Raw genomic sequence first — 26,045 nt, 5'->3', positions numbered from 1 at the left:
TTCAGCCTGTGGGAGGGACTGGTTAGTCATGATGATGGTTCAGCCTCTGGGAGGGACTGGTTAGTCATGATGATGGTTCAGCCTGTGGGAGGGACTGGTTAGTCATGATGATGGTTCAGCCTGTGGGAGGGACTGGTTAATCATGATGATGGTTCAGCCTCTGGGAGGGACTGGCAACAAGGTTTTTGGCATTGGACTTCTTAAAGGAACATGTTGCCATTGTGTGCTGTTCTGTGCGGGACCAGTGACCGGAGCCGCTTCTTAGAGAGCAAGAGAGCTGTGGAGGACAAGAACATTGGTCCCTTCATCAAGACCGTCATGACCCGCTGTATCCAGCCACCCACTGTGTCCGGTGAGTCAGGCTAGTAATCATAGTATGGTCCACCTTGGAAGCATTCATTATAGAGGGCAACACCTAATTATTACCAAGAATTTCAAAGGGGACAGAGATCTATGCGCCAAATAAGGTTTTTCCCCTTTGTAGCTTTGCCAGTGACCTGCAGATTGGCATTCATGTGGAGAAGATGTTCATGTCTGCGCTGTCTGGGAATGTGATTGACATACGCCCTGTGGGAGCATTGACTTCCAAGCCATATGCCCTCACTTCCTGTCCCTGGGAGACCAGGTATGTGCACTCTGTTGTGTATACAGTACAAATCGGCTCTTGGAATAGAGTCCAAGTAGTAGTATATAGACCTTCTCTAAGATGGCGTAGCAGTCGGACGTGTGTTTTTGTCTTGCCCTTCCTGTCCCTTGTAAACATTGTTTTTCCTTGTTTTTTTGTTGTATATATATTTAATATTTTAATATCACTTTCTATCTACGGACTGAATATACTCTCCTGCAACCCGCCTCACCCAATGTGGTACAGATCTGCTATTTTTATACTTAAGAACTCATCAACTCATCAAAAGCTAGCCAGCTGACTGGCTACCAGCTAACTGGCTACTAGTTAGCCACGTCCCGCTAGCTGTCTAAAGTACATCGGACTGTTAGTTTAAGAGACCCATCGGACAAATTCTTTGGCCACTATACCCACCATATGGAGCCCTGCTGATCCGTCGCCTGAACCGGAACCCCAACAGAAGCTAGCCAGCTAACTAGCACTGACAACTCAAGTCAGTCTGCACTCAAATCAGGGCAATTCTGACTTATTTTTCCCCATATCTCAGGATTCCTACCGCAAGCTCTGAACTTTTTTTTTCTTTCACCTGGATCATCGCAGCTAGCTAGCTGCTATTCGAGTTGCCACTCCTGGCTAACGTCACTGTCCCGAAGCAATAACCAATTAGCCTGGAGCTAGCCTTGCTAGGCCCATCTCCCGACTAGCCAAAGAGGTCCATCAGCCACTACTTGGGCTACAATACCTCTTTTTGCCAACTGGCTTGGACCCATGACGACTCGTCACGACTGGACCACCGACGTGATTCGCCCGATGGGGTTTTTCTCAACTGGCTCCGCCGTCTCTTCATCCCCTGAAATCCCATCCGCTAGCATGCTAGCCGCGGCCTGCTAGCTGTCCAGAGCACATCGGGCTGTTAGCTTAAGAGGCCCATCGGACAAATTCTCTGGTCACTATACCTATTCTGCCAATTGGCCTGGTTTACCACACGGAGCCCTGCTGATCCATCTGCCAACGTAACAGCACGAGGGGGCCACAACAGACTTTCTTCCGTCACGACGTCCCTCCAAGGTCCTTCTGTTAGCTTGCTAGCCCTGGCCCGCAAGCTGCCTGAAGCCACTCACTGGACTCCTATGATCACTCGGCAACTCATGCCTCTCGCTAACATCAATATGCCTTGTCCATTGCTGTTTTGGTTAATATTTATTGCCTTATTTCATTGTAGAGCCTCTAGCCCTGCTCAATACGCCTTATTTAAACACTTCAGTTCCACCTACCACACATGCGGTGACATCACCTGGTTTAAATTATATTTCTAAGGACAATATCTCTTTCATCGTCACTCTATGCACAGGTTTACCACCACTGTACTCACATCCTACCATACATTTGTCTGTACGTTATGCCTTGAATCTATTCTACCGTGCCCAGAAATCTACTCATTTTACTCTCTATTCTGAACATACTAGACAACCAGTTATTTTAGCCTTTAGCCATACCCTTATCCTACTCCTCCTCTGTTCCTCTGGTGATGTGGAGGTTAATCCAGGCCCTGCAGTGCCTAGCTCCATTCCCATTCTCCAGGCGCTATCATTTGTTGAATTCTGTAACCGTAAAAGCCTTGGTTTCATGCATGCTAACATTAGAAGCCTCCTCCCTAAGTTTGTTTTATTCACTGCCCTAGCACACTCTGCCAACCCGGATATCCTAGCCGTGTCTGAATCCTGGCTCAGGAAGACCACCAAAAACCCTGACATTTCCATCCCTAACTATAACATTTTCCGACAAGATAGAACTGCCAAAGGGGCGGTGTTGCAATCTACTGCAGAGATAGCCTGCAGAGTTCTGTCTTACTATCCAGATCTGTACCCAAACAATTCGAGCTTCTACTTTTAAAAATCCACCTCTCTAAAAACAAGTCTCTCACAGTTGCCGCCTGCTATAGACCACCCTCTTCCCCCAGCTGTGCACTGGACACCATATGTGAACTGATTTCTCCCCATCTATCTTCAGAGCTCGTGCTGCTAGCCGACCTAAACTGGAACATGCTTAACACCCCAGCCATCCTACAATCTAAGTTTGATGCCCTCAATCTCACACAAATTATCAATGAACCTACCAGGTACCTCCCCAAAGCCATAAACACGGGCACCCTCATAGATATCATCCTAACCAACTTGCCCTCTAAATACACCTCTGCTGTCTTCAACCAAGATCTCAGCGATCACTGCCTCATTGCCTGCATCCGTAATGGGTCAGCGGTCAAACGACCTCCACTCATCACTGTCAAACGCTCCCTGAAACACTTCAGCGAGCAGGCCTTTCTAATCGACCTGGCCGGGGTATCCTGGAAGGATATTGATCTCATCCTGTCAGTAGAGGATGCCTGGTTATTTTTTTTAAATGCATTCCTAACCATCTTAAATAAGCATGCCCCATTCAAGAAATGTATAACCAGGAACAGATATAGCCCTTGGATCTCCCCAGACCTGACTGCCCTTAACCAACACAAAAACATCCTATGGCGTTCTGCATTAGCATCGAACAGCCCCCGTGATATGCAGCTATTCAGGGAAGCTAGAAACCGGCAGTTAGAAAAGCCAAGGCTAGCTTTTTCAAGCAGAAATTTGCTTCCTGCAACACTAACTCAAAAAAGTTCTGGGACACTGTAAAGTCCATGGAGAATAAGAACACCTCCTCCCAGCTGCCCACTACACCGAAGATAGGAAACACTTTCACCACTGATAAATCCACTCTAATTAAGAATTTCAATAAGCATTTTTCTACGACTGGCCATGCTTTCCACCTGGCTAACCCTACCCCGGTCAACAGCCCTGCACCCCCCACAGCAACTTGCCCAAGCCTTCCCCATTTCTCCTTCTCTCAAATCCAGTCAGCTGATGTTCTGAAAGAGCTGCAAAATCTGGACCCCTACAAATCAGCCGGGCTAGACAATCTGGACCCTTTCTTTCTAAAAAATTATCTGCCAAAATTGTTGCAACCCCTATTACTAGCCTGTTCAACCTCTTTTTCATATCGTCTGAGATTCCCAAAGATTGGAAAGCTGCTGCGGTCATTCCCCTCTTCAAAGGGGGAGACACTCTAGACCCAAACTGTTATAGACCTATATCCATCCTACCCTGCCTTTCCAAGGTCTTCTAAAGCCAAGTCAACAAACAGATTACCGACCATTTCGAATCCCACCGTACCTTCTCCGCTGTGCAATCTGGTTTCAGAGCTGGTCATGGGTGCACCTTAGCCACGCTCAAGGTCCTTCACGATATCATAACCTCCATCAATTTGAAGGTAGTTTCGCAAGCCATTGCTAACTAGCGTTAGCGCAATGACTGGAAGTCTACAGGAACAACTAGGATGCTAGCGCAATTGCTAAATGAATATAGGGGAAACACTGGCCGAGCCTGAGGGGAACAGTGGAACATTCCTGATCTGGGTTCTATTTCCTTTAGATTTGACCTGCGCTCAAACTACCTTCTGAATTCCTGCACCGCTGGCATTGAAGAGGCTGGTTGGCTGCTCCTAGTTGGCACCAACCCACACTATGAGGCACCACTTTTCAACGCACGCATCAGAAAGAGGTATAGCTGGGAGGTCGGGATGGGATTTAAGTGCTGTCGAAAATCACTGGCATATCAATTTGCATGTAAATAACTGCTTCCAGCTCCTGATTTACACTCTCTCTTTAAGTGGAAACTATAAATCTGAAACGTGACTGGTGGTATTCTATGGATACTTCATGTACCCCTGGTAGTTGGCTTCACAACAAGCTGTAGGTGGCCTTGGTGGGGCAGGAGGTGGATCTGACCTACACGTACGATTATCTGGGGGAGTCTGCTAAGGTCCTGCAGGAAATAGTTTCTGGGACCAACCCTTTTCTAAGGTAATCATCTATTATTTACACATGTCTGATGGTTGGTCACTAAGTGTAGTCATAGAGAATTCACTATGTCAACAATTATTACAAATCTTGTTCCTAGGTTCTTGCCAAGGCAAAGCATCCTGTAGTGGTTCTCTGCAGAGAGAGGAATGGAGCCGCTATAAACGCAGCCGTGTCCACCATTGCTCATAATGCCAGCAGTGGAGTAGGAGAATGCTGGAAGGTTCTCAATGTGCTTCACAGCTAATATCTACTACTGTACCTGATCTCACATTTAGATTGGTGAATTTTATAAAATGCTATTGACAGCTCAGTTTTCATAGCCAACTCCCTCTTTGTTTATCTGTCACCATTTCCTGTTCCTCCTTGGGGCGGATGCTGGCTGCAACGCTCTTCCACAACAGATACACAAAAAAACATGATCAGATGTGCAGCACTTAGAATTAATATCCATGATCTTTAATTGAGTCTTGTGTCAGACTGAATGTATTTTTAGTTTCAGACCTCTACACAGGGCACCATGGAGGCGCTGGGGCGGCGATGGCTGACATCATTCTCCCTGGAGCAGCGTACACAGAGAAATGTAGCACCTATGTGAACACTGAGGGGCGCGACCAGCAGACCAGGCTGGCTGTGACTGCTCCAGGCATGGCCCGGCAGGGTTGGAAGATCATTCTGCCATATCTGAGGTAAACTAATGTTTCACCACACTAGTCAGTGAATGTGTTCAGTAGTAATTTCATGAGTTAGTATCATTGTTGCGGGGGCGGGGGTTACCCTAAAGCTTGCTGGAGTGACATTGCTCTATGACACCATGGATGAGGTGGGTGACAGATTGGCGGAGGTTTGCGCTATGATGATAGTACACCCACACACACCCCTCTCCCCTCCCTGGAGCGCCATACAGAATATAGTTAGTGGTCCTCTAATGACGGACATAGTTGGCCTAAGGAAACCCCCTCCTATAAACATGTTACTGTTATTTTGACATTATTCTCTCATCCCTATGGTTAGTGAGGTTGTTAAATAATAATGTCTGTCTTCTACCGCAGGATGTGAATCAAACTGTCCTCACAGAGCCTCTGGTCCCTCCACAGCTCAGAGTTCGAAACTTTTACATGACAGGTGAGTAGTGCAGAGCGATTAGTGCTTTTTGAGGTCGGTTTCGGTTCGATTATTAAAAGATAATCACGGATTTCGGTTTAGATCATGTATTTTTAAACATTAAATTAACTATGCATTATGTGGGTTGAATTTTTAAAAATGTAACCTTTATTTAACTTGGCAAGTCAGTTAAGAACTAATTCTTATTTACACTGACAGCCTACCGGGGAACAGTGGATTAACTGCCTTGTTCAGGGGCAGAACGACAGATTTATACCTTGTCAGCTCGAGGATTCGATCCAGCAACCTTTCGATTTACTGGCCCAACGCTCTAAAGCTAAAACTTTTTGGATGAATTTAAGCAAAATGAATCTCTACCTGAAAATATGATCTAAGTGATTGATAGTTGGTATTCAGCAGTCATACAAGTATGCCTTATTTACTTTGAACTACAAAATAGTTGTTTTTCCCCCAGACAGCAGCTTTATAGAGAAGAGACTAAATAATAAAGTAATCAAATCAAACAAATGTAATATAACCTACACAAGTGAAATATTTGATTAAAGTCGTGTGAATAAACTATGGTTAATACGCAGTAACGGGCAGTCACTACCATCATGGGACTTTTATTAATTATTTTATTCTGTGTTACAGAATTCAATTTTGGGGCGGCAGGTAGCCAAGTGATTAGTGAACCTTTTGTGGGATACACATTAGGTAATTCTAGGTCTTGTGCCATATTTTGGTTAAACTTTCCCCAATTCAATGGAATTGCAACCCTCTGCATGCACAGTGCATTCTTCCATCACATGTTCAACTGATTCTCAAGATCTTGCACACTAATGAGTATCGGGTGTAAGGTAAGACCCAAGTGCAGACTGTGTTGAAGTAACAATGTTTATTGCAACAACAGGAGCAGGCAAACGACAAGTCAAGTCAGGCAGGGGTCAATAATCCAGAGTAGTGGGGCCAAGGTACAGGACGGCATGCAGGCCCAGGGTCAGGTCAGGCAGAGGTCGGAAATCCAGAGTAGTGGTGCCAAGGTACAGGACGGCAGGCAGGCCCAGGGTCAGGTCAGGCAGAGGTCGGAAATCCAGAGTAGTGGTGCCAAGGTACAGGACGGCAGGCAGGCCCAGGGTCAGGTCAGGCAGAGGTCGGAAATCCAGAGTAGTGGTGCCAAGGTACAGGACGGCAGGGTTCAAAACCAGGAGGACAAGAAGAAGAGAGACTGGGGAAAAGCAGGAGCTGAGACAAAATGCTGGTTGACTTGAACAAACAAGACGAACTGGCACAGACAGACAGAAACATAGGCAGGAGATAAGTGGGGAAGATGGGCGACACCTGGGGAGGAGGGGGGTCAAACAAGGACAGGTGAAACAGATCAGGGTGTGACAGTACCCCCCCACACACACACACACACACACACACACTGGGGACACCACCTGGCTGACCGGGGTGTCGGTGTTGGAATTCAGAGATGTGACCTGGGTCCAGGATGTCCCTAGCGGAGACCCAGCAACTCTCCTCCGGGCCATAACCCTCTCAGTCAACCAGGTACTGGAATCCCCTGCCCCGACGTCTCACCCTGTAAGCCTGTTGGACGTCGATGAGACGGGGGAGAGGGGTGGGCCTGGAAACAGGAGACAAAGGGCTGTGAGACATGGGTTTACATCTAGACACATGAAAAGTAGGAAGTATAATGAGGGTACGGGGCAACAGAGGACAAACAGCAGAGGGGCTATTGATTTTGGAGCATGGGGGAAATGTCTCGGCTTCTGGGGGTGTAGCCGCGGGGCTATAGTGGCGTGCCAGCGTATCTGGCTTAACCTCCTTGGGTACCGGTCAGTGTTCTGGAAGCGAAATGGCCCGGGTCGTACTGAACCCCTCCCGGAGGTCCTGATACTCCGTGGGAATGGCGGAGAGGTTCGGGACAATCTCCAAGCCCCCAGGAAGATGTTCCGGGGCAGGCAGAGAGGATTTCAGGCAGTGGGCGTGGCAGAACGGGCTCAAGGCCACGATGGCATCAGTAGACCAGTTAATCGATGGATTGTGTCGCTGGAGCCAAGAGAATCCCAATACCACAAGAACCTGCGGAGACTCAATTAGCAGGAATTGAGCGCAACTGGTCCTTGTTTGGGAACACACACTCCAAAGCCCTCAACACGCTGACCAATACAAGGGTTGAAGAATTGGTGGCATTCTGGGAAAATGTGAGGCTTTTTGAGCCTGACAATGAGCCATCCTCAACAAGGTTGGAAAGTGACAGTGAAGATGAAGCCTCAGAGTTTGATGTTCAAGAGGTGGACATTGAGGAGGTCCAGGGAGAAGACATGGAAGCCTGAGAGGAAGACAACCAAAGCTTTAGTTTCTCGACTATAATTTTACAGATGCAATGGATCGTTGGGGATAATTCAATATTCCCTTTCTTTTGTTGTTCAGTGAAATCATCCCATGTGAAGAGTCAACTCATTTATTTAAAGTTAAATTTGTAACTAAATGTTTATTTTATTTTATTTCTATTGGAAGGATTACATTTTTTGCAATTATGTCTACTTATGATGAGGTAAAAGGTTTATGTTTCTGTCTCCATATGATATGGTAAATATATCCAATGCAAAAAAACATTTACATTTAAATGGTATTGATATGAATTTGCATATATTTCCATTAATTCCCACAGAAAGTTTCCACCTCTGAATATTACCCAAAATGTGCAACCCTAGTCATTGTAGTTAATTACCACGTTTTATGCACAATACTACGTAGAATATTGGCATGTTGGAAACTACAACTCCTTACTACATTGCACAGTTCAGTCTGGATCTAATTTATCTTAAGATAAGCGGTGCGATGGTGCATTGAGCTCACAGAAAAAGAAGAAGAAATGGAATTCTAATAATTGAACCAACATCATCTGACTCTGTCTGTCTTTACTACTGTATGTGAATGTTGTGTTCAGTGCTTGACTTGGACTGAAATAGGTGCCGGTACTGTTTACATTTAGGTGCAGGAGATCCACAATACTTTTGAGATAATACTCTATAAGAGGAACAGGAGCTCAAGCAGTAGAACATTTCAGGTACTGGTACTCGGCTCCGAGCTCCTGCCCAACTCAAGCACTGGTTGTGTTAAAATATCCCTCTTGTCTACAGATTCAATCAGCAGAGCCTGTCAGACCATGGCTAAGTGTGTGTAGGCTGTGACTGAAGGAGCCCAAGCTATAGAGGAGCCATCCATATGCTTAAGATCTGTTTTCCAGGTCATTCCTCTCTACATGTACAAGCTGTCTATCCAACTCACACAGACAGAAATAACTCTGAGGCCTACATACATCCATAGAAATGTTATTATATGCCATACAGTGTCATTGTAATAGATTCCAGCCTGTTCAACTATCACTCAACGTCAATAAAACAAAGGAGATGATCGTGGACTTCAGGAAACAGCAGTGGGAGCAGCACCCTATCCACACAGCAGTGGAGAAGGTGGAAAGTATACATTTTCTCGGCGTACACAGCACAGACAAACTGAAATGATCCACCCACACAGAGAATGTGTCTTCAGCCTCCTTTTGGCTTGTTTCCCAAAAGCCTGACAAACTTTTACAGATGCACAATCAAGAACATCCTGTCGGGCTGTATCCAAGCCTGGTATGGCAACTGCACCGCCCTCAACTGCAAGGCTCTCCAGAGGGTGGTGCGGTCTGCACAACGCATCACTGGGGGAAAACTACCTGCCCTCCCTGACACCTACAGCACCCGATGTCACAGAAAGGCCAAAAAGATAATCAAGGACAACAACCACCCGAGCCACTGCCTGTTCACACCGCGTCTGTGTGCGTGGACCATTTCAAGTTTGTCGGTCATATGTACACCGAGGAACTTAAAACTTCCCACCTTCTCCACTGCCGTCCCATCGATGTGGATGGGGGGGGGGGGGAAATAGGGGGTAGCTCCCTTTTTTTGTACCATATGAGAGTGAAATAGATTTCCTTCCAAAAAAGTGTAATTAATTACGTTAAAAAGCAGTGTTTCTGTGTTGGAATGGTGTGGGCATACCCCAACAACAGAAGAGTCTGGGCATATACCAGTCATAAAAATATTCATTAGAGTAAACCGCTGATTGGCCAGCTCATCCTCTTCAGGAGGAAAACATCCTCTATCAGGAAATAACAAGCATTTTTGAAACGGTTGGTTTGACTTGCCTAGTTAAATAAAGGTTCAATAAAATAAAAATAAAATACAAGTTTGAGGTGGGTTTTTTACATGTTTTTAAAAATCCAATTTATGCTTTGGCCACATATGATTCAACAACATTATTTGGGTATGAGTTAACAAAATATGAACTTTTAAAAGTGAGAATTTCACTGGACAATTACTTGAATGTTTTCTGTAAAGTCAATGCGATAGATACAGTACCTATCCAATCCTCACTTATAAAAAATAGCTGTTAAACATCCGTAGACACATATTTATTATGCAGTAAAGTCATTCTTATAGATGCCTATTCCTCTCTCACCTTATATGCACAACTTCCTGTACGCTATATACGCACGACTTCCTGTACGCTATACGCACAACTCCCATCCCTATACAGCAGTGGTTCTTAAACCTAGCCTCAGGACGCACAGCCCTTCCATCCATTTGATCTATTCCAGAGCTAGCACACCTGATTGAACTTGTCAACTAATCATCAAGCCCTCGACTAATTGAATCAGGTGAGCTAGTTCAGAGCTACAACAACATTGTAAAGCGTCTGGGGGTCCCTTAGGAGGTTTGAGAACCAACTTCCTCATTCCTTATTGACCAAATGCAGTACAAGCACCTTTCAGTCTTCCAGCTGCATAGTTTATTTCCTGTATGTATATTACAGCTGTGAATTGTGTAAAGATTGTATTTTCCCCAATGACTATTGAGAATATGCTGCTTTGTAGATAATGTACACAATAAACTATTTAAGAAATCTATTTTTCTTCAGTAGTAATAAATGGTAAATATCAACATGTTCTTAATCTTTAGATAAAGCCTGTATAGAGACATTGGTCAGCACAATCTATCACAGTGGAATATCTTATGTGTCATTATTATTATAGCACAGTTTATACCAGTGATTACAAATATTTGTATTACACTGTTGAAATAGGATCAAATTGACTAAATTGTAATGCCTTCATTAAATACGTGTTTATAGTCACACACCCACAAATGCATGTAGTATGGTCAAATTGAGCTGGTAACATGTGCCTTTCAAATCATTAAGGCAAGAAAGTAAAAAAAAAAAACAATAACTTTTAAATACTATCCTTGGGGAAAGAATACGACAAATGTGGGATGTAGGGCCTTAGGAGTATAGGGCCTTAAACTGTGTTCCTATAATGTTTTAGCGTTCCAAGTGTTTAGTAGGAGATGGTCACGTGCTGCATCAGCATTGAGCAACAGTGTTGCAGCCAGAGTAGAGAACCATTCATAAAGAATGTGACATAAGCCCGTTGCCAGATAGGAATTTGACATGTGTTATATAAGAGTTTCTAAACCATGTTGATATAAGCAGGGACATTTCACTTATTTAAAAGTACATAACTATAGCTACTATACCCTTCAATCAGCATTGCCATGCATGCAGTCGACAAGACATAACATTGTATTTCTTCCCTGCTGTAGCTTATACAAAGTTGAATTTCCAATATGGTAGAGAGGTTGTTGTTGGACTGTGGACTGTTGTCATGTCCCCGCAGTGCCTGTAGTGGTGCTGTGAGGAGTCTGCTGTGGACTAATCTAAAATCCTCAGCAGCTCCCACCTGCTAATGTTTGCTGTGGATAATCTACATTTACATGCATCAGTATTTTCAATGATATTGCATTCAGATAGGAGCATTATTAGTTACCTAAAATATCGAATATCGATGCACAAATAGGCGAGCTGGTTGTAATAGGCACTTCTACTCTATCAGGAGCGAATACCTTACACAGCCTATACAAATTGAAGGTAAGTGAAGCCTCGACATCAATTTTTGGAGAGGCCGCTTATGGCGCAGGACTAGACGGGACGACTTTGCTACTCGAGGCCCTAGGGTTACTAGGTCTGATAGGCCTTATCGTTTCATGTTAAATGTTTAACTTTTGATCGTTATCTGTATCACACAACATATGATTATGATAGTTACGGAGTTGTTTTATTATATACATATATTCACAACGTTTCGTTATTCACCTAAATGTATTCATTTTCTTAAACAGAAAATGACCGGATGACTTGCGGGCAATATTTAGTTTAAGGCCTTTTTGAAAGAGCCTCTGTGCCTCTCCCTTTGTTTTCCTATTTGCCACAAATTAGGCGGTTTGATTGTCGTGAAATCCTCATCTTAAGTACTTTTTATATTTTTAACTATTTCCAAATACACTAAAAAATTATTGTAAATTCCCCATCATATTTCATAGAAATCTTCTATGTCTTGATGTTTCCGTTTCCTGGCTACCGCTACTTGTGTTTTTAGCGTAGCTAGCTAATGTGCTAACTAGTTAGCTACCTATCACTAGACCGTAGCAGGCTAAAATTGCCATTTTTATAAGGTCGTTTTATTGTATGATGTTAATGTATACGTTAACCACATCTACTTGTTGTCCAATGCCTATACTCTGTTTTCGGATTATTGCAAATTTGCCAGAATGTAGCTATTTAGTTAGCAAGGGAACAACTACACAAAATCTAGGTAGCTAACGTTAACTAGCTCGGGTTTGTTAACTTTACCTAACTAGGTTATCTATGCTAGCTAACGTTAGGTAGTAAGTAGGAAAATAACCGAACTATTTGTTTTGATAACTAGTAGGTACCTAGTTATGCAAAGTTCATTGTTCTGTGTAGTCAGCTAATTATTTGCTAAACAAATACTCACTTGCACAGCTAACTCGTGATGTAAATTTGCTCAAGTCTGCACGTTTTAATGCATTTAGTTTACCTAGTTAGCTATGCAATTCCTCCAGATTGAATCATAACGTTAGCTATAGAGCTAGCTAATAGCTATGTTTTTACGAGAGACACATTTAATTCAATGTTACGTGGACACACTACTGTATTACCCTTCGTTTGGCAAATTACATTGTGACAGTACTGTACAGTCCGTGTCTGTATCCTGCATTTGCATGTAACAGAAAACCCCAGTCTGACGCTGCATCATGGGCGCTTGAATTGACAGTAGCCACATGTTTGGGAAAGCGTACAGTCTAAATTCTAAACCTGGGGGTGGTAAGCCAGAAATATCCCTTACATCATTGGATCAAAAACACATTTAAGATGAAGTCATATGCCACAGAGGTGTATCTTGACATTTCCAATTTCACCCTTGATTTCTTAGAACATCTTCCTAATGTTTTAGTCATGTATGCATGTTTGTTTGAAACTTTTTTTTTTTACACTAGTAGACTATTTTCTTTACCACATTCTTAATTAGTTGCCTGAATTGTGCATGTTAAGTTCTTGCTAGCAACAGTCAAACTATAGAGTCAGAGGAGCTGTAAATGCTTATTTCAATCTGTACCCTTGGTCTGTTTTTGTCTTGTTTGCATATTCAGGGCAGTCTCAGTAATTACTGTGCATAATGTAAGACTCATGGTTTTCCTTGCTTTCTCCCTCTCCCATCAGCTGATGTTCTCAAGGACCAGAGTCACGTGATGTATGAGGGCAAACACATCCACTTCTCGGAGGTGGACAATAAGCCATTGTGCTCATACAGCCCAAAGCTCTGCAAGCAGCGCAGACTCAATGGCTATGCCTTCTGTATCCGTCATGTCCTGGAGGATAAGACCGCTCCCTTCAAGCAATGTGAATATGTGGCCAAGTACAACAGCCAACGATGCACCAACCCCATCCCCAAGTCTGAGGACCGCAGGTGGGTGTGGCGTTCCAGTAGAAGCTGTCCTCGCCACAGAAGACGTCAGGTCTTTGTGATTGATGTATCTGTCATAGTTGTGAAACAGCATGTTAAAGGTGTGTTTGTTCCACAGATACTGTAACAGCCACCTCCAAGTCCTTGGCTTTATCCCCAAGAAGGAGCGGAGGAAGAAACACAATGCATTGGAGGAGATGCGCTCAACACCTCACCTGGAGTCAGTGGCTCTTAACATAACTGTGCCCTCGCTAGCTCTGAAGGCCTCCAATGGCCTGGACGAGCTGCCACCCTCTCCACCCTGCATCCGTCTGCTACCCCTCCCAGATGGGGAGCTCTTGGACCCTTTTGCCTTCTACGAGGAGGACACTGATGGGGAAGAGGGCCCTCCTCGGAAGGGCTCCACTGTCAGGAAGAAACTACACAGTCGACTGGTGCTCAGCCAGAAACTCCAGCTCCCCCATCACGACAATGCCCTCCTCCAACCACCTCCGGAGCACTTTAGCCCCTCTCCTCTTACCTGTGTGCACCGCTCTTCGCCCCTTCATCCTCATCTTCCCTGTCAGCAGCAGACAGGACTCCTCCAGCCCTCCACTATACCTTCGTTTATCCTCCCTGGACAGCTGCAGACAGGACTCCTCCAGCCCTCTACTATACCTTCGTTTGTCCTCCCTGGACAGCTGCAGACAGGACTCCCCCAGCCCTCCACCATGCCCTCGTTTGTCCTCCCAGGACAGCTGCAGGGTTTATTATGTAAGCTAGCTCCACCTCAGATTCCCGCCTTTCTGCCTGTCGGACTGCCCCCCAACACAGCTCCCAGTCCGCTGCAGTCCTCCTGTCCCCCCCTCGGCAGGAAAGCTCTGTTCACTGCCACGCACTTGCCATCCAGTAGCTGGGACAGCACTCAGCGTCATTTGGTGACCATGCGTCCGGCTGCCTTCTCACCTCCCCTTGCCTGCATGGCAAGGTTACAGCATCTGGTGCAGCTCTGCACCCAAAGACATCAGGAGCACGGAGACCTCTTCCATCATCTAGGTACCTCTCCTCCCTATTCACATGACATACTGTATTTTGCTTATTAGTTGAATGTCGTATTGGGTCTGTGTAAGACGAGATAAATAAAGATAATTTGACATTATACAGCTGAGACCAGCTGTACTAACAGGTTATCTTCTTTCAGGGTTGGACTGGTCTGAAGACAGTTCAGAGGATGATGAAGTGGAGGCAGAGAGAGTTCCACCCTATCACAATGCCTGGAGACTACAGGAAGGACACATGCAGGATGTGTAAGTTTCTTACATACATAGTTATACTATCATGAAATCAAACATGGATTTGTTTTTGAATTGTTTATTTATTTATTCCAGCTCAGATGAAGATGCTGGTGGCTCGCGGAGAACGCGGCTGGCTCGGCTGTGCTCATACCTCCAGGAGAAATACAAGCACCTGTGCAGGCAGGAGAGGGCTACCATGCGCCAGAAGAAATACCACTATGCCTTCCGCAAAGCCCTGCTGCACGCCGCCAGTAAAGACCCTGACTGTGCTGGCCAGTTGATTCAGAAGTTGCGCAAGGTCTCCCAGACCTCAAGGTAAACTAAATACTCAACACTGCTCAACACTCCCATTTGTGAAATTGAGCCCGACTAACCTTAATAGTCTCCTCCAATACCATGTCAATGGTACATTTTTAAATGACTTAGATACTAAAGCTTTTCCTGGTTGTGATGTGAGTACATCCTCATTTGAGCACAGTTCCTTATTTAAATTGGATTTGTGCGTTTTTTAAATGTATTTCTATGTGTATTGTATAAGAGGTTCCTGCTTAACTTACATTATTCATATCATGCCATAGTTGAGATCTAATTTCACCAGAACCATTTAAGTGTCTAGTAAATTGAGTGTCTGAATTTGCTATTGGCTAAAGAGGTAATTGTAGGACCCCTGCACCTAAATGAGATGATGAGCTATAGCTGTTTGTGGGAGAGTGCCAGTGGGGAAGAGAGGTAAGTAGGGATAGACCAGCGAAGATTATTATTTTATTCTTCGTCTTAATCTTTTTAGTCCTTGTTTTTACAATTTTAACTCTTTGCCATTTTTTAAGCCTTCTTTTTTTTTCTCGTATTTATATATTTATAAAAATTTGGAAGAAACCTTTCCAGTTGTTTTAGTAAAACCCTTTTTTGCGTGACTGACATCGGCCAGCCCTCTCACACTGCTAATGTGGTCAGTAATGATAGTTGTGTTGTGAAGAGCTGAGAGAGTGTTGACATGGTTGTGTCCTGAGCGTGGGCCTATCTGTCTCTGCTCAGTGCGCCAGGGCAGCAGGAGACGGGAATCTGCACTGGAAGCACCAAGGGCCAGGCATGTAGCAGCCGAGCTCTACCCTTCACCCGACACTGCTTCCAGCGTATCCTTTTCACCAACCTCTTACATGACACACTGGAATGTTGGGACCAAACTGTCATTATTGCAGAATATGGCTTTACAACTTGTCCTAATAGAAGTTAACAGACTCAAAGTATGGCTTCTGTTTTTGAGACATGACAGTTGTCCTCTTTTCCACTGGAGTGCTTCCTTCACGTTGTTTCTGCAGACATTCTGTTGAATCGCTCCCAGCAGCTCTTCTCCAGTTGCACAGCCAAATTTGCAGATGGACAACAGTGCTCCATTCCTGTGTTTGACATCACGCATCAGACACCGCTCTGTGAGGAGCATGCCAAAAAGATGGTCAGTACATTGGGAGTACCATTGTTATACATATGTATCTGCTCTGTATTACTATACTTACGGACACATGTTTTTTTTCTTCCTACAGGACAATTTCCTGCGTGGAGACGGTAACCGAAGAGTGCAGCACCAGCAGCAGCAGCAGCGAAAGCCGCGTAAGAAGACCAAACCGCCTGCACTCACCAAGAAACACAAGAAGAAGAGGAGGAGAGGGCCGTGGCGGCCCCAGAAGCCCATCCCGCCGGCGCTGCCCCAGGGGAACCTGGGAATGCCTTCCTCCTCCAGCCTGACCATGCCCACCCAGGCCAACATCAGGTCTGTCCCAGAACCATCTGGTCTCTCATTGGGTCTGAAATGGAACCCTAGTCCCTATATAGGTTTAGGCTACTACAATGATACTAGAATTTCCCCTGTACCTATCACGAGGTTGCTACAATCTAACCTATTAATTCAAGGTTACAACGTAGGTGCACACAGGACAGAGACAAATTTGAGTAATCAAGGTGAAAGTGACACGCGTTCAATACCGCCTTGCACGCTCTTGCCTGCATCTAGCTGATCTAGGGTCTAGTCATTAGTCCAACAATTCTAAACATGCATTTCTATTGGACAAATTCAGGGATGTTTATCCCCATTCTGTTTGTGAAACGTTTTTTCAACAGAATCGCCAGAATGAATGCACCACTGATCACCTGCAAACACAGTTCACATTCATAGCAGCCACATACAAACTATTTGATCACTTTCCTCTTCGCTTCTACGCACTCTCTTCATCTCACCTTTTCCCTTCGCTTCTACGCACTCTCTTCATCTCACCTTTTCCCTTCGCTTCTACGCACTCTCTTCATCTCACCTTTTCCCTTCGCTTCTACGCACTCTCTTCATCTCACCTTTTCCCTTCGCTTCTACGCACTCTCTTCATCTCACCTTTTCCCTTCGCTTCTACGCACTCTCTTCATCTCACCTTTTCCCTTCGCTTCTACGCACTCTCTTCATCTCACCTTTTCCCTTCGCTTCTACGCACTCTTCATCTCACCTTTTCCCTTCGCTTCTACGCACTCTCTTCATCTCACCTTTTCCCTTCGCTTCTACGCACTCTCTTCATCTCACCTTTTCCCTTCGCTTCTACGCACTCTCTTCATCTCACCTTTTCCCTTCGCTTCTACGCACTCTCTTCATCTCACCTTTTCCCTTCGCTTCTACGCACTCTCTTCATCTCACCTTTTCCCTTCGCTTCTACGCACTCTCTTCATCTCACCTTTTCCCTTCGCTTCTACGCACTCTCTTCATCTCACCTTTTCCCTTCGCTTCTACGCACTCTCTTCATCTCACCTTTTCCCTTCGCTTCTACGCACTCTCTTCATCTCACCTTTTCCCTTCGCTTCTACGCACTCTCTTCATCTCACCTTTCCTCTTCGCTTCTACGCACTCTCTTCATCTCACCTTTTCCCTTCGCTTGTGGACTGAAGAGCACAACCGTCTGTGACCAGGCGGAAAAAAAACTTTCCAAGCCAAACCTTCAAACCATTAACTGCTACTCACAGCCTACATCGTTTTCACCATATTAGCTAACGCCATAGTCAAATCAAATGAAATGTTATTTGTCACATGCGTCAAATACAACAGGTGTACAACCGTGAAATGCTTACTTTTAAAAGCCCTTAACTAAAAATGCAGTTAAGGAAATAATGACTAAATAAAATAGTAATAAAATAATAAATACAATAACAATAACTAAATAAAATAACAATAACGAGGCTATATACAGGGGGTACCGGTACCGAGTCAATGTGTGGGGGTACAGGTTAGTGAAGGTAATTAAGGTAATATGTACATGTATGTAGGGGTAAAGTGACTATGCATAGATAATAAACAGAGAGTAGCAGCAATGTTTAAAAAGGGGGGGAGGGGTCAATGCAAATAGCCTGGGTGGCCATTTGGTTAGCTGTTCAGCAGCCTTATGGCTTGGGTGTAAAAGCTGTTCAGAAGGCTTTTGGTGTAGAGGTTTTTTTCTCTTCTCTTGTTGCACATGTAGAAATGAGGTAAGCAGATTTGAAGTTTCCCTGCATTAAAGTCCCCGGCCACTAGGAGCGCCACCTCTGGATGAGCATTTTCCTGTTTGCTTATGGCCGTATACAGCTCACTGAGTGCTGTTTTAGTGCATCGGTTTGTGGTGGTAAATAGACAGCTACGAAAAATATAGATAAACTCTCTTGGGAAATAGTGTGGTCTACAGCTTATCATGAAATACCTCAGGCGAGCAAAACCTTGAGACCAGCTGTTATTGACAAATAGACACAGATCTTCACGCCTTGTCTTATCAGAGGCAGCTGTTCGGTCTTGCTGAAGCACGAAAAATCAGCCAGCTGTATATGTTGTTCAGCCACGACTCTGTGAAACATAAGATAATACTGTTTTCAATGTCCCGTTGGTAGAATAGTTTTGAACGGAGCTCATCCAGTTTATTCTCCAATGATTGCACATTGGCTAATAAGACGGATGGTAGAGGCGGGTAACCCGGACCTGCGTCTTCTCTTCAAGAGATTGACAGGGATTTGGGCCTGGTCAGGTATCTGGAGTAAATCATTTGCGTCCGACTTGTTAAAGAAATGAAAAATTTGTTCAGTGCGAGGTGCGTAATCACTGCTCTGATATCCAGAAGCTCTTTTCGGTCATGAGATTATTTACAAAATAAGTTACAAATTAAGCGAAACCCTCCCACAAAATAGCACCATTGGTAAGGAGCCTGTAAAACCTCAGCCATCTCCTCCGGCGCCATCAACATAGTTCTAGAAAACTAACGTGTTAGTTAACCCGCTACAATCATGCAGTACAGTGTACAGCGAGCAGTTTAGCAATTACATCGGTGGGCCCCGGTGGCAATAAATTTAATTAAACCTTGACTTGAAAGAGTTCGTGTTGGATAGCCATGGCCAACTAGCTAACATAACATCCCTCTCTGTTTGAGCTGAGTGTTTGAGTTTGCTAAACTAGCTAGCGGTGAAAGTGAAAAAAATAAAATATAGCTAGCTCTCTCTCGCTTCTCCTTCATTTTGAAAAATACATTTTTTTCAAAACTGTTAAACTTTTTTTCTCTTTTGAGTCAACTACTCACCATATTTTATACACTGCAGTGCTAGCTAGCTGTATCTTATGCTTTCAGTACTAGATTAATTCTCTGATCCTTTGATTGGGTGTACTTGTCAGTTCATGCTGCAAGAGCTCCGATAGACTGGAGGACATCCTCTGGAAGTTATCATAATTACTGTGTAAGGTTATAGAAGGGGGTGAGAACCATTAGCCTCCTAGGTTTTGTATTGAAGTCGATGTACCCAGAGGAGGATGGAAACTAGCTGTCCTCCGGCTACACCATGATGCTACCCTAGAGGGTGTTGGGCTACTGTAAACCTTTGCAAAACAGTTTTAATAAATTATTTGGTGACGTGATTATATTTATTATAGTTTCATCTAAAAAGGATAACTTTTGAACATTTTAACTTTTAATTTTTCTGAAGGATGGTCCTCCCCTTCCTCTGAGGAACCTCCGCTGCTATGAACATATTGTTCCAGACACTAGGAGTGTGTGTTGTACATGAACAGTCCTTATGTACTTGCTGAATTCTTTTCTCCCTTGATGGCAGGAGTCCCTCGACGCCTGAACTGAGCACCGATGAACTTCCCGATGACATCACCAATGACATGTCAGACATTCCAAACGACCTCGAGCTCAACCAGGAGGATTTCTCGGACGTGTTACCCAGGCTTCCCGATGACCTTCAGGACTTTGACTTGTTTGAAGGTACTTTTTTTTTTTTTTTTTTTTTTGCTCATTGTTGTCATGGATTTCACCACTCTAGCCACTCTACTTTCCAAAAAGGGGTCATTTTAGCTTGTGTGTGTGTGACATCAGCTATTTTTATCTTTACAAAAAATGGTTTTATTTGAACAGGTTTGTCTGAATATTATTGAATAAGCTGAAGGCTCAAGTATTTACTCAAACATTTCTTCCTGCTCTCTGAGAAAGGGGGATGGTTGGTAGATTCCTACGGTGTGGGTAAGAGATATTGTGTATATCCTCAGGTAAGAATGGGGAGCTGCTTCCCACCACAGAGGAGGCAGAGGAGCTGGTGAGAGCACTACAGGCAGGGCTGATGGGCTCCTACCCAGACTCCCTGGTGTGCCTGACCTCCATGGCGGAGATGGCGCAGGCAGATGGCGTGGACCACCGGACCATGGCAGCAGTGTTCCCTGGGCCAGGGGTCCAGCCGGGGGGGATGGGGGACCTGCTCAACGGCCGCATCCCCGTAGAGAACTTCTCCAATCTGGAGCTGGAGGACAACCTGCTGCACTCTGCTGGTGGCCACTTCTCCCCCTCGGTGTCTCCTCAGCAGCCCCCTGCCCAGGGCCAGACTCCTCCCTCGGGACCCAGCCTCACCTCCTCCACCCGCACAGTCCCCCGGACACACCCGCCTCACATCTTGGCCAAGCCGGAGGCGCCCACATCGTCTCCGCAGGGTACCCATTACTGCAGCGAGCATGTACCATCCCCCTACAATGACCACATGTCCTCTACCCATGCCACCTCCTTTCAGACTGACTCTCCTCTCCTGCTGGAGGTACCAAGTACCCCACGCTCCTCCTGGAACAACCTCCCCCTGGCCCTCACTGACCCCACACAGTTCGGCAACCTCATCAGACCAGAGGGCCACCTCGTATCCACCTCTCTGTCCACTCCCCCCTCCTCCCACTCTGTGACCCTACAGCCCATGGCTGCCCTCTCAGCGTTGCCCCAGAGCGGCTTGACGGGCTTGACTGCGCTCCCCGCCGCCTCGCCACCACACGACCTCTTGATTTCCACCCTTCCCAAGCAGCAGCTCCCTCAGTTCAGTGCTGCCTTCGGCCACCAACTGGCCTCCCACAGTGGCATCCCCAAGGACGTGCAGCCCAGTCACAGCTCCACAGCGCCCCCCACTGGCTTCTCCATAGCTAGTGCCACCGCTGCAAGTGCCAACAGTGCAACGCCCCCCTTTCCACACAGTAACTAGAGCAAGCCGTGCACAGTACAATGGCTGTAGGTCAAACCGTGGACTCTAGAAACGTATTCACCCAGTGTCCATTCATTTCCCTTCTGCTTCAAGTGTGCAATGTGGTAACGGACCTAACGCTTCACTGTTCTATTGGAATTTGCACAACCTCAGATATTCCTTAACCGTGTAATGATTTGGTGGTAATATAGCCAGTTGGCCACCTGAAAGGGTCCAGTGGTTTGATGTAAACGCAGCTCCAGAGTTTCGCCAGCAGGGGGCAGAGTGTGTGTGTGTGGAGGGAGGTGGTTCAGTAGAAACATCAAATGTTATTTGTCACATGCTTGGTAAACAGGTGTAGACTAACAGTGAAATGCTTACTTACGAGTCGGAGTTACAATGCGGAGTTCAAGATACAATAGAAATAGTGACACGAGGAAAACATGGATTGATGTGGGGGAACATTGAAGGATGGACTTTAGGAGAGATTATTTATATCATAGTGAAAACAGTGCTAGAGAATACGGAGACAAAGCGTCAATCAATGGTCAATTAAAAAAATAAAATAATAATATTGCCAGTTTATTCGTGTCTGACATACATCAACAACACTCCCCTGTGTATTATTTGGACAGTGAAGCTACAACTTTTAATTTGGCTCTATACTCCAGCATTTTGGATTTGAGATTAAATTAGAAAAAAAAAGCACTTTATGTATCTAGACCCCAATTTGAATGTGTCATAAGTATTTGGACTAATTCATTTGTGTATTAAAGTAGTCAAGTTTAGTATTTGGTCCCAGTTTCCTAGCACACATCAAGCTTGTGACTCTGCAAACTTGTTGGCTGCATTTTAGTTTGTTTTGTTGATGTTTCAGATTATGTTGTGCCCCCATAGAAATGAAAAGTAAATCTTGTATAGTCACTTATTTATATATATATATATAGAATGTTTCTAAACACTTCTACAATAATGTGGATGCTGATTATGAATAATCATGAATGAGTTCGAGGCACAAAGTTTATACTGTTGGATGCATTAGCATTTTATATCATACCCACAAGACATGATAACCCCTCTCCATTACCAATAACGGGATGTTAGCATTTTATATCATACCCACAAGACATGATAACCCCTCTCCATTACCAATAACGGGATGTTAGCATTTTATATCATACCCACAAGACATGATAACCCCTCTCCATTACCAATAACGGGATGTTAGCATTTTATATCATACCCACAAGACATGATAACCCCTCTCCATTACCAATAACGGGATGTTAGCATTTTATATCATACCCACAAGACATGATAACCCCTCTCCATTACCAATAACGGGATGTTAGCATTTTTTGGTGTGCGTATGATATTTATGCCTCTAACTTTCTCACTCATTATTCATGGTATTTTATCTTTATTATTTTACTAGGCAAGTCAGTTAAGAACAAATTCTTAACTGACAGCCTAGGAACAGTGGGTTAACTGCCTGTTCAGGGGCAGAACGACAGATTTGTACCTTGTCAGCTCGGGGATATGAACTTGCAACCTCTTGGTTACTAGTCCAACGCTCTAACCACTAGGCTACCCTGCCGCCTCCACATTTAATGTAGAAGGGTTCAGAAACACAAGTCACTCCAAAATGACACTGCATTATTTACTATTTTAATATTAATAGGGCACAAAATAATCTGAAACGCAAATTTTAAACGCATCCAACAAGGTTGTAGAGTCACAAGGTTGATGTAATCATTGCGTGCTAGGTTACACGTTTTGACTACTTTAATAGACAAGGGAATTTTTCCAGATACTTGTGAGGGGCACTAGATACATTGTGTTTTCATTTCTAAACGGTAAAACGGATGTGTATGAATGTATCCTCAAATTAAAGGTGACATTCTGTTGCCTTATATGAAACAGTCGATCTCAAATACAAAATGCTGGAGTATAGAGCCAAATTAAACGTTTTCTCCTCACTGTCCAAATAAATACGTAGGGTAGTGTATCCTGCCTGCCTTGCTATTGGTCATTGCATGGGTTCATCTGTTCCATTCACCTTTTTGAAAGAGATTCTAAGGTAGGTCCATTGTGAAGCAACAGAAGAAATGGCTCCGCCATCTTACCATGATGTAGTCCTGTCCTCCATCACTTAACAGAGAATTTGGCCAAACCACTTTTAAACAGCGTTTATTTTTTATATATTGTGTATATATTTGCTCTATTATTGGGTCACTCAGAAATGTAAAAGATCTATTGACCTCACCATTGTGGGACTCCTTATGGGTGACCTATTAGCCACTTGAAGGTAAATGGTGTTACTTTAAGCAATAAGCACATTGACACACACTCTTGTCACAGTATTGAATTGGTCTCCACTTTATGTATCTTCACTATGTAATCCAAACCGATGTGGACCAGATATGTTTGGGCCCTGTGTAACTCTCTGTGGCATAAACCGTTTGTTCTAAATCAAGTCAGAACTGTCTGAGTAGAGAGAGACTGTAACTGACCATTGAACAGGATGCTTCTCTTAGGTCATACTGAGTAGTTATTGCAAGGGGCCAAATCCATCTGCTCGGGTGTCCACAACTCTCCATGGTGCTCTTGCTATATAATGGCATTTTAAAAGGACATTCAAGGATATGGTCCCATCTAGATAGAAACTACTTAAGGAACCTGGGGGGGGTATACACTGAGTATACCAAACAGTAGGACACCTTCCAAATATTGAGTTGCACCCCCCCCCCCCCTCTCTCTCTCTTTTAACTCTCAGAATGGCCTCAATTTGTCGGGGCATGGACTCTACAAGGTGTCAAGCGTTCCACAGGGATGCTGGCCCTTGTTTGATGTCCTTTCGATGGTGGACCATTCTTGATACATGAGAAGCTGAGCATGAACCCAGCAGTGCTTCAGTTGACTCAAACCGGTGCGCCTGGTACCTACTACCATAACCCCGTTCAAATACACTTACGTCTTTTGTCTTGCCCATTCACCCTCGGATTGTGTACGTGTGCCATTCAATGTCTCAATTGTTTTGAGGCTTAAAAAATCCCGTAACCGGTCTCCACCCCTTCATCTACACTGATTTCAAGTTGATTTAACAAGTGACATCATTAAGGGATCATAGCTTTCACATGGTCAGTCTGTCATGGAAAGAGCAGGTGTTCCTAATGTTTTGTCCACTCTGTAACTCCCCCCAGTAAAGGACCAGAAAGTCATCTTTCACTAGTCTAGCCGTGTATATGGATACGTATCTGGACATGTGAAATGATGCCCCCTTGTTTTAGCATCTTATCTGTTTTGTGTGGTAGTGTGACACCATTGGTGTAAACTGGTGCAATGAGCATTTCTGAGGTATAGATAGCACTGTCTGTTGTACTAAATAAATACATTCTCAGGTGCATTAAGGTTAATGAAGCATGGGTCTCAATGTTAACTGTTAAGGAATGAGGATGGAATTAACCAGACAACTCTGCCCTGTCTGGTTTTAAACTCTACAGTAGTAAATCATGGATTTTTTATTTTTTTTAGAAACGTAGAAATGGAAAGACTACTCATTGTTAAGTATTATATATATTTATAGGGTAGAGGTCTCTACAGTTTAGGTTTTATTGTGAGTTAATGAGTGGCAATGGATTGAAAAATGAAGTCAGTTTTTTGTGATGCGCTTGATGGAAACTTTTTAAAACACCCCTTGTTTTAATGGCTATCAAAACTCTCGTAGTTTCTCTTCAAAGTGAAATGATCGATTGTTTGTGTACATTGTCATTTAGCTAACCAAACTGGAAAAATGTCTAATGTGAGACAGTATTTTTGATAGCTATTAAACTCTGGCAAGTAGTTGCTGCTGAAAGACTGGGGTCGCATGGCGAGACAACTTTACAGCTGAGTGCAAGACCACAACATTTCTCCCTTATTGTGATTACCAGATCTCTTGGTAGCAGTAAATCCAGCCATAGCATTATTTTTTCTCGCAAGTATGTATGTGTGTGTGTGTGTGTGTGTGTGTATATGTGTATATATATATATGTATATATATATATATATATATATACTGCACATAACAGCACCCATAGTCATTTTGGATTTGGAACACACCCCTGACCTGCTCTAAACAGCACTGTGGGAGGCCAGATACTCCCAGTAAGCATCGTGCCTTTTGTCATGATACGAAAAACTAACAGCTGCCATTAACTGCACACACACTGCTTAGAACCGAGCAGGCCCCACTTCCAACTGTGAGAAGGCCTAGTTATTTCAAAGAGACAGACATTACCAGAGCAGATGCTTCAAGTTTCAGTTTCTTTTTTGCTTGACCACAGCATTGTTCCTAGATGTACAGCCCCTAGGAAATAGGTGGGCTGGAATGTTTTCTTGAATTTTCGCAAGCAAGGCGACACTGCTGTATTCACAAAGCATGAGATTAGATTCATTGCAGTTTGACTCCTCACCAACCATATAGAACAAACTAAGCAGGGCTCTGTAGGCACTTGTAACTGCTTGAAATCTGAGAGATGGCTGACAAATTCCTATACTCATTGAATGTACTGTATTACTGTTTTTAAAGATGATAGGATGAGGTAATAATAATCTAGTCACCTTTTGTTATCGGTCCTTGTATAATTTGTCTAAGGTATTTTTTTTGTATACAAAGGTTTACATTTTTATGTATATTTTTCTTGTGTACAAACGATGTAATATGTGTATAAACACTGTATGGAATGTGTATATAGTGTGATAAAATGTGATCTTTTGTTTTTGGATGTATAAATAAAACTGTCATGGGTT

At 44.1% G+C, this 26,045-nt stretch overlaps 1 protein-coding gene across 2 annotated transcripts; it reads left to right on the top strand.

The window, feature by feature from the left end:
- Nucleotides 1-4,918: 4,918 nt before the first annotated feature.
- Nucleotides 4,919-26,045, top strand: LOC115119725 (INO80 complex subunit D-like). Of its 2 annotated transcripts, XM_029648587.2 has the most exons (11): nt 4,919-5,206; nt 5,570-5,642; nt 13,260-13,506; nt 13,622-14,538; nt 14,684-14,789; nt 14,871-15,092; nt 15,813-15,910; nt 16,097-16,230; nt 16,319-16,545; nt 19,872-20,029; nt 20,311-26,045. In XM_029648587.2, the coding sequence occupies exons 2-11, from the start codon at nt 5,636-5,638 to the stop codon at nt 21,273-21,275; spliced, it is 3,081 nt and encodes a 1,026-aa protein (XP_029504447.2). In that variant the 5' UTR covers nt 4,919-5,206; nt 5,570-5,635; the 3' UTR covers nt 21,276-26,045. The 2 variants fall into 2 exon arrangements, with proteins under 2 accessions (XP_029504447.2, XP_029504449.2); XM_029648589.2 differs by lacking the exons at nt 4,919-5,206; nt 5,570-5,642 and adding an exon at nt 11,524-11,606.

This window comes from Oncorhynchus nerka, linkage group LG1 (assembly GCF_034236695.1).
Source record: "Oncorhynchus nerka isolate Pitt River linkage group LG1, Oner_Uvic_2.0, whole genome shotgun sequence".
Classification (NCBI taxonomy): domain Eukaryota; kingdom Metazoa; phylum Chordata; class Actinopteri; order Salmoniformes; family Salmonidae; genus Oncorhynchus; species Oncorhynchus nerka.
Note: the sequence above shows the minus strand (reverse complement) of the source record. Positions and strands in the feature narration are given on the sequence as shown.

Excerpts from the sequence above, each read along its gene's own strand:
- LOC115119725 (XM_029648587.2), top strand. Across the intron at positions 13,507-13,621 it reads CCCAAGTCTGAGGACCGCAG|ATACTGTAACAGCCACCTCC; the intron begins GTGGGTGTGGCG and ends TTTGTTCCACAG. Across the intron at positions 15,093-15,812 it reads AAGGTCTCCCAGACCTCAAG|TGCGCCAGGGCAGCAGGAGA; the intron begins GTAAACTAAATA and ends GTCTCTGCTCAG.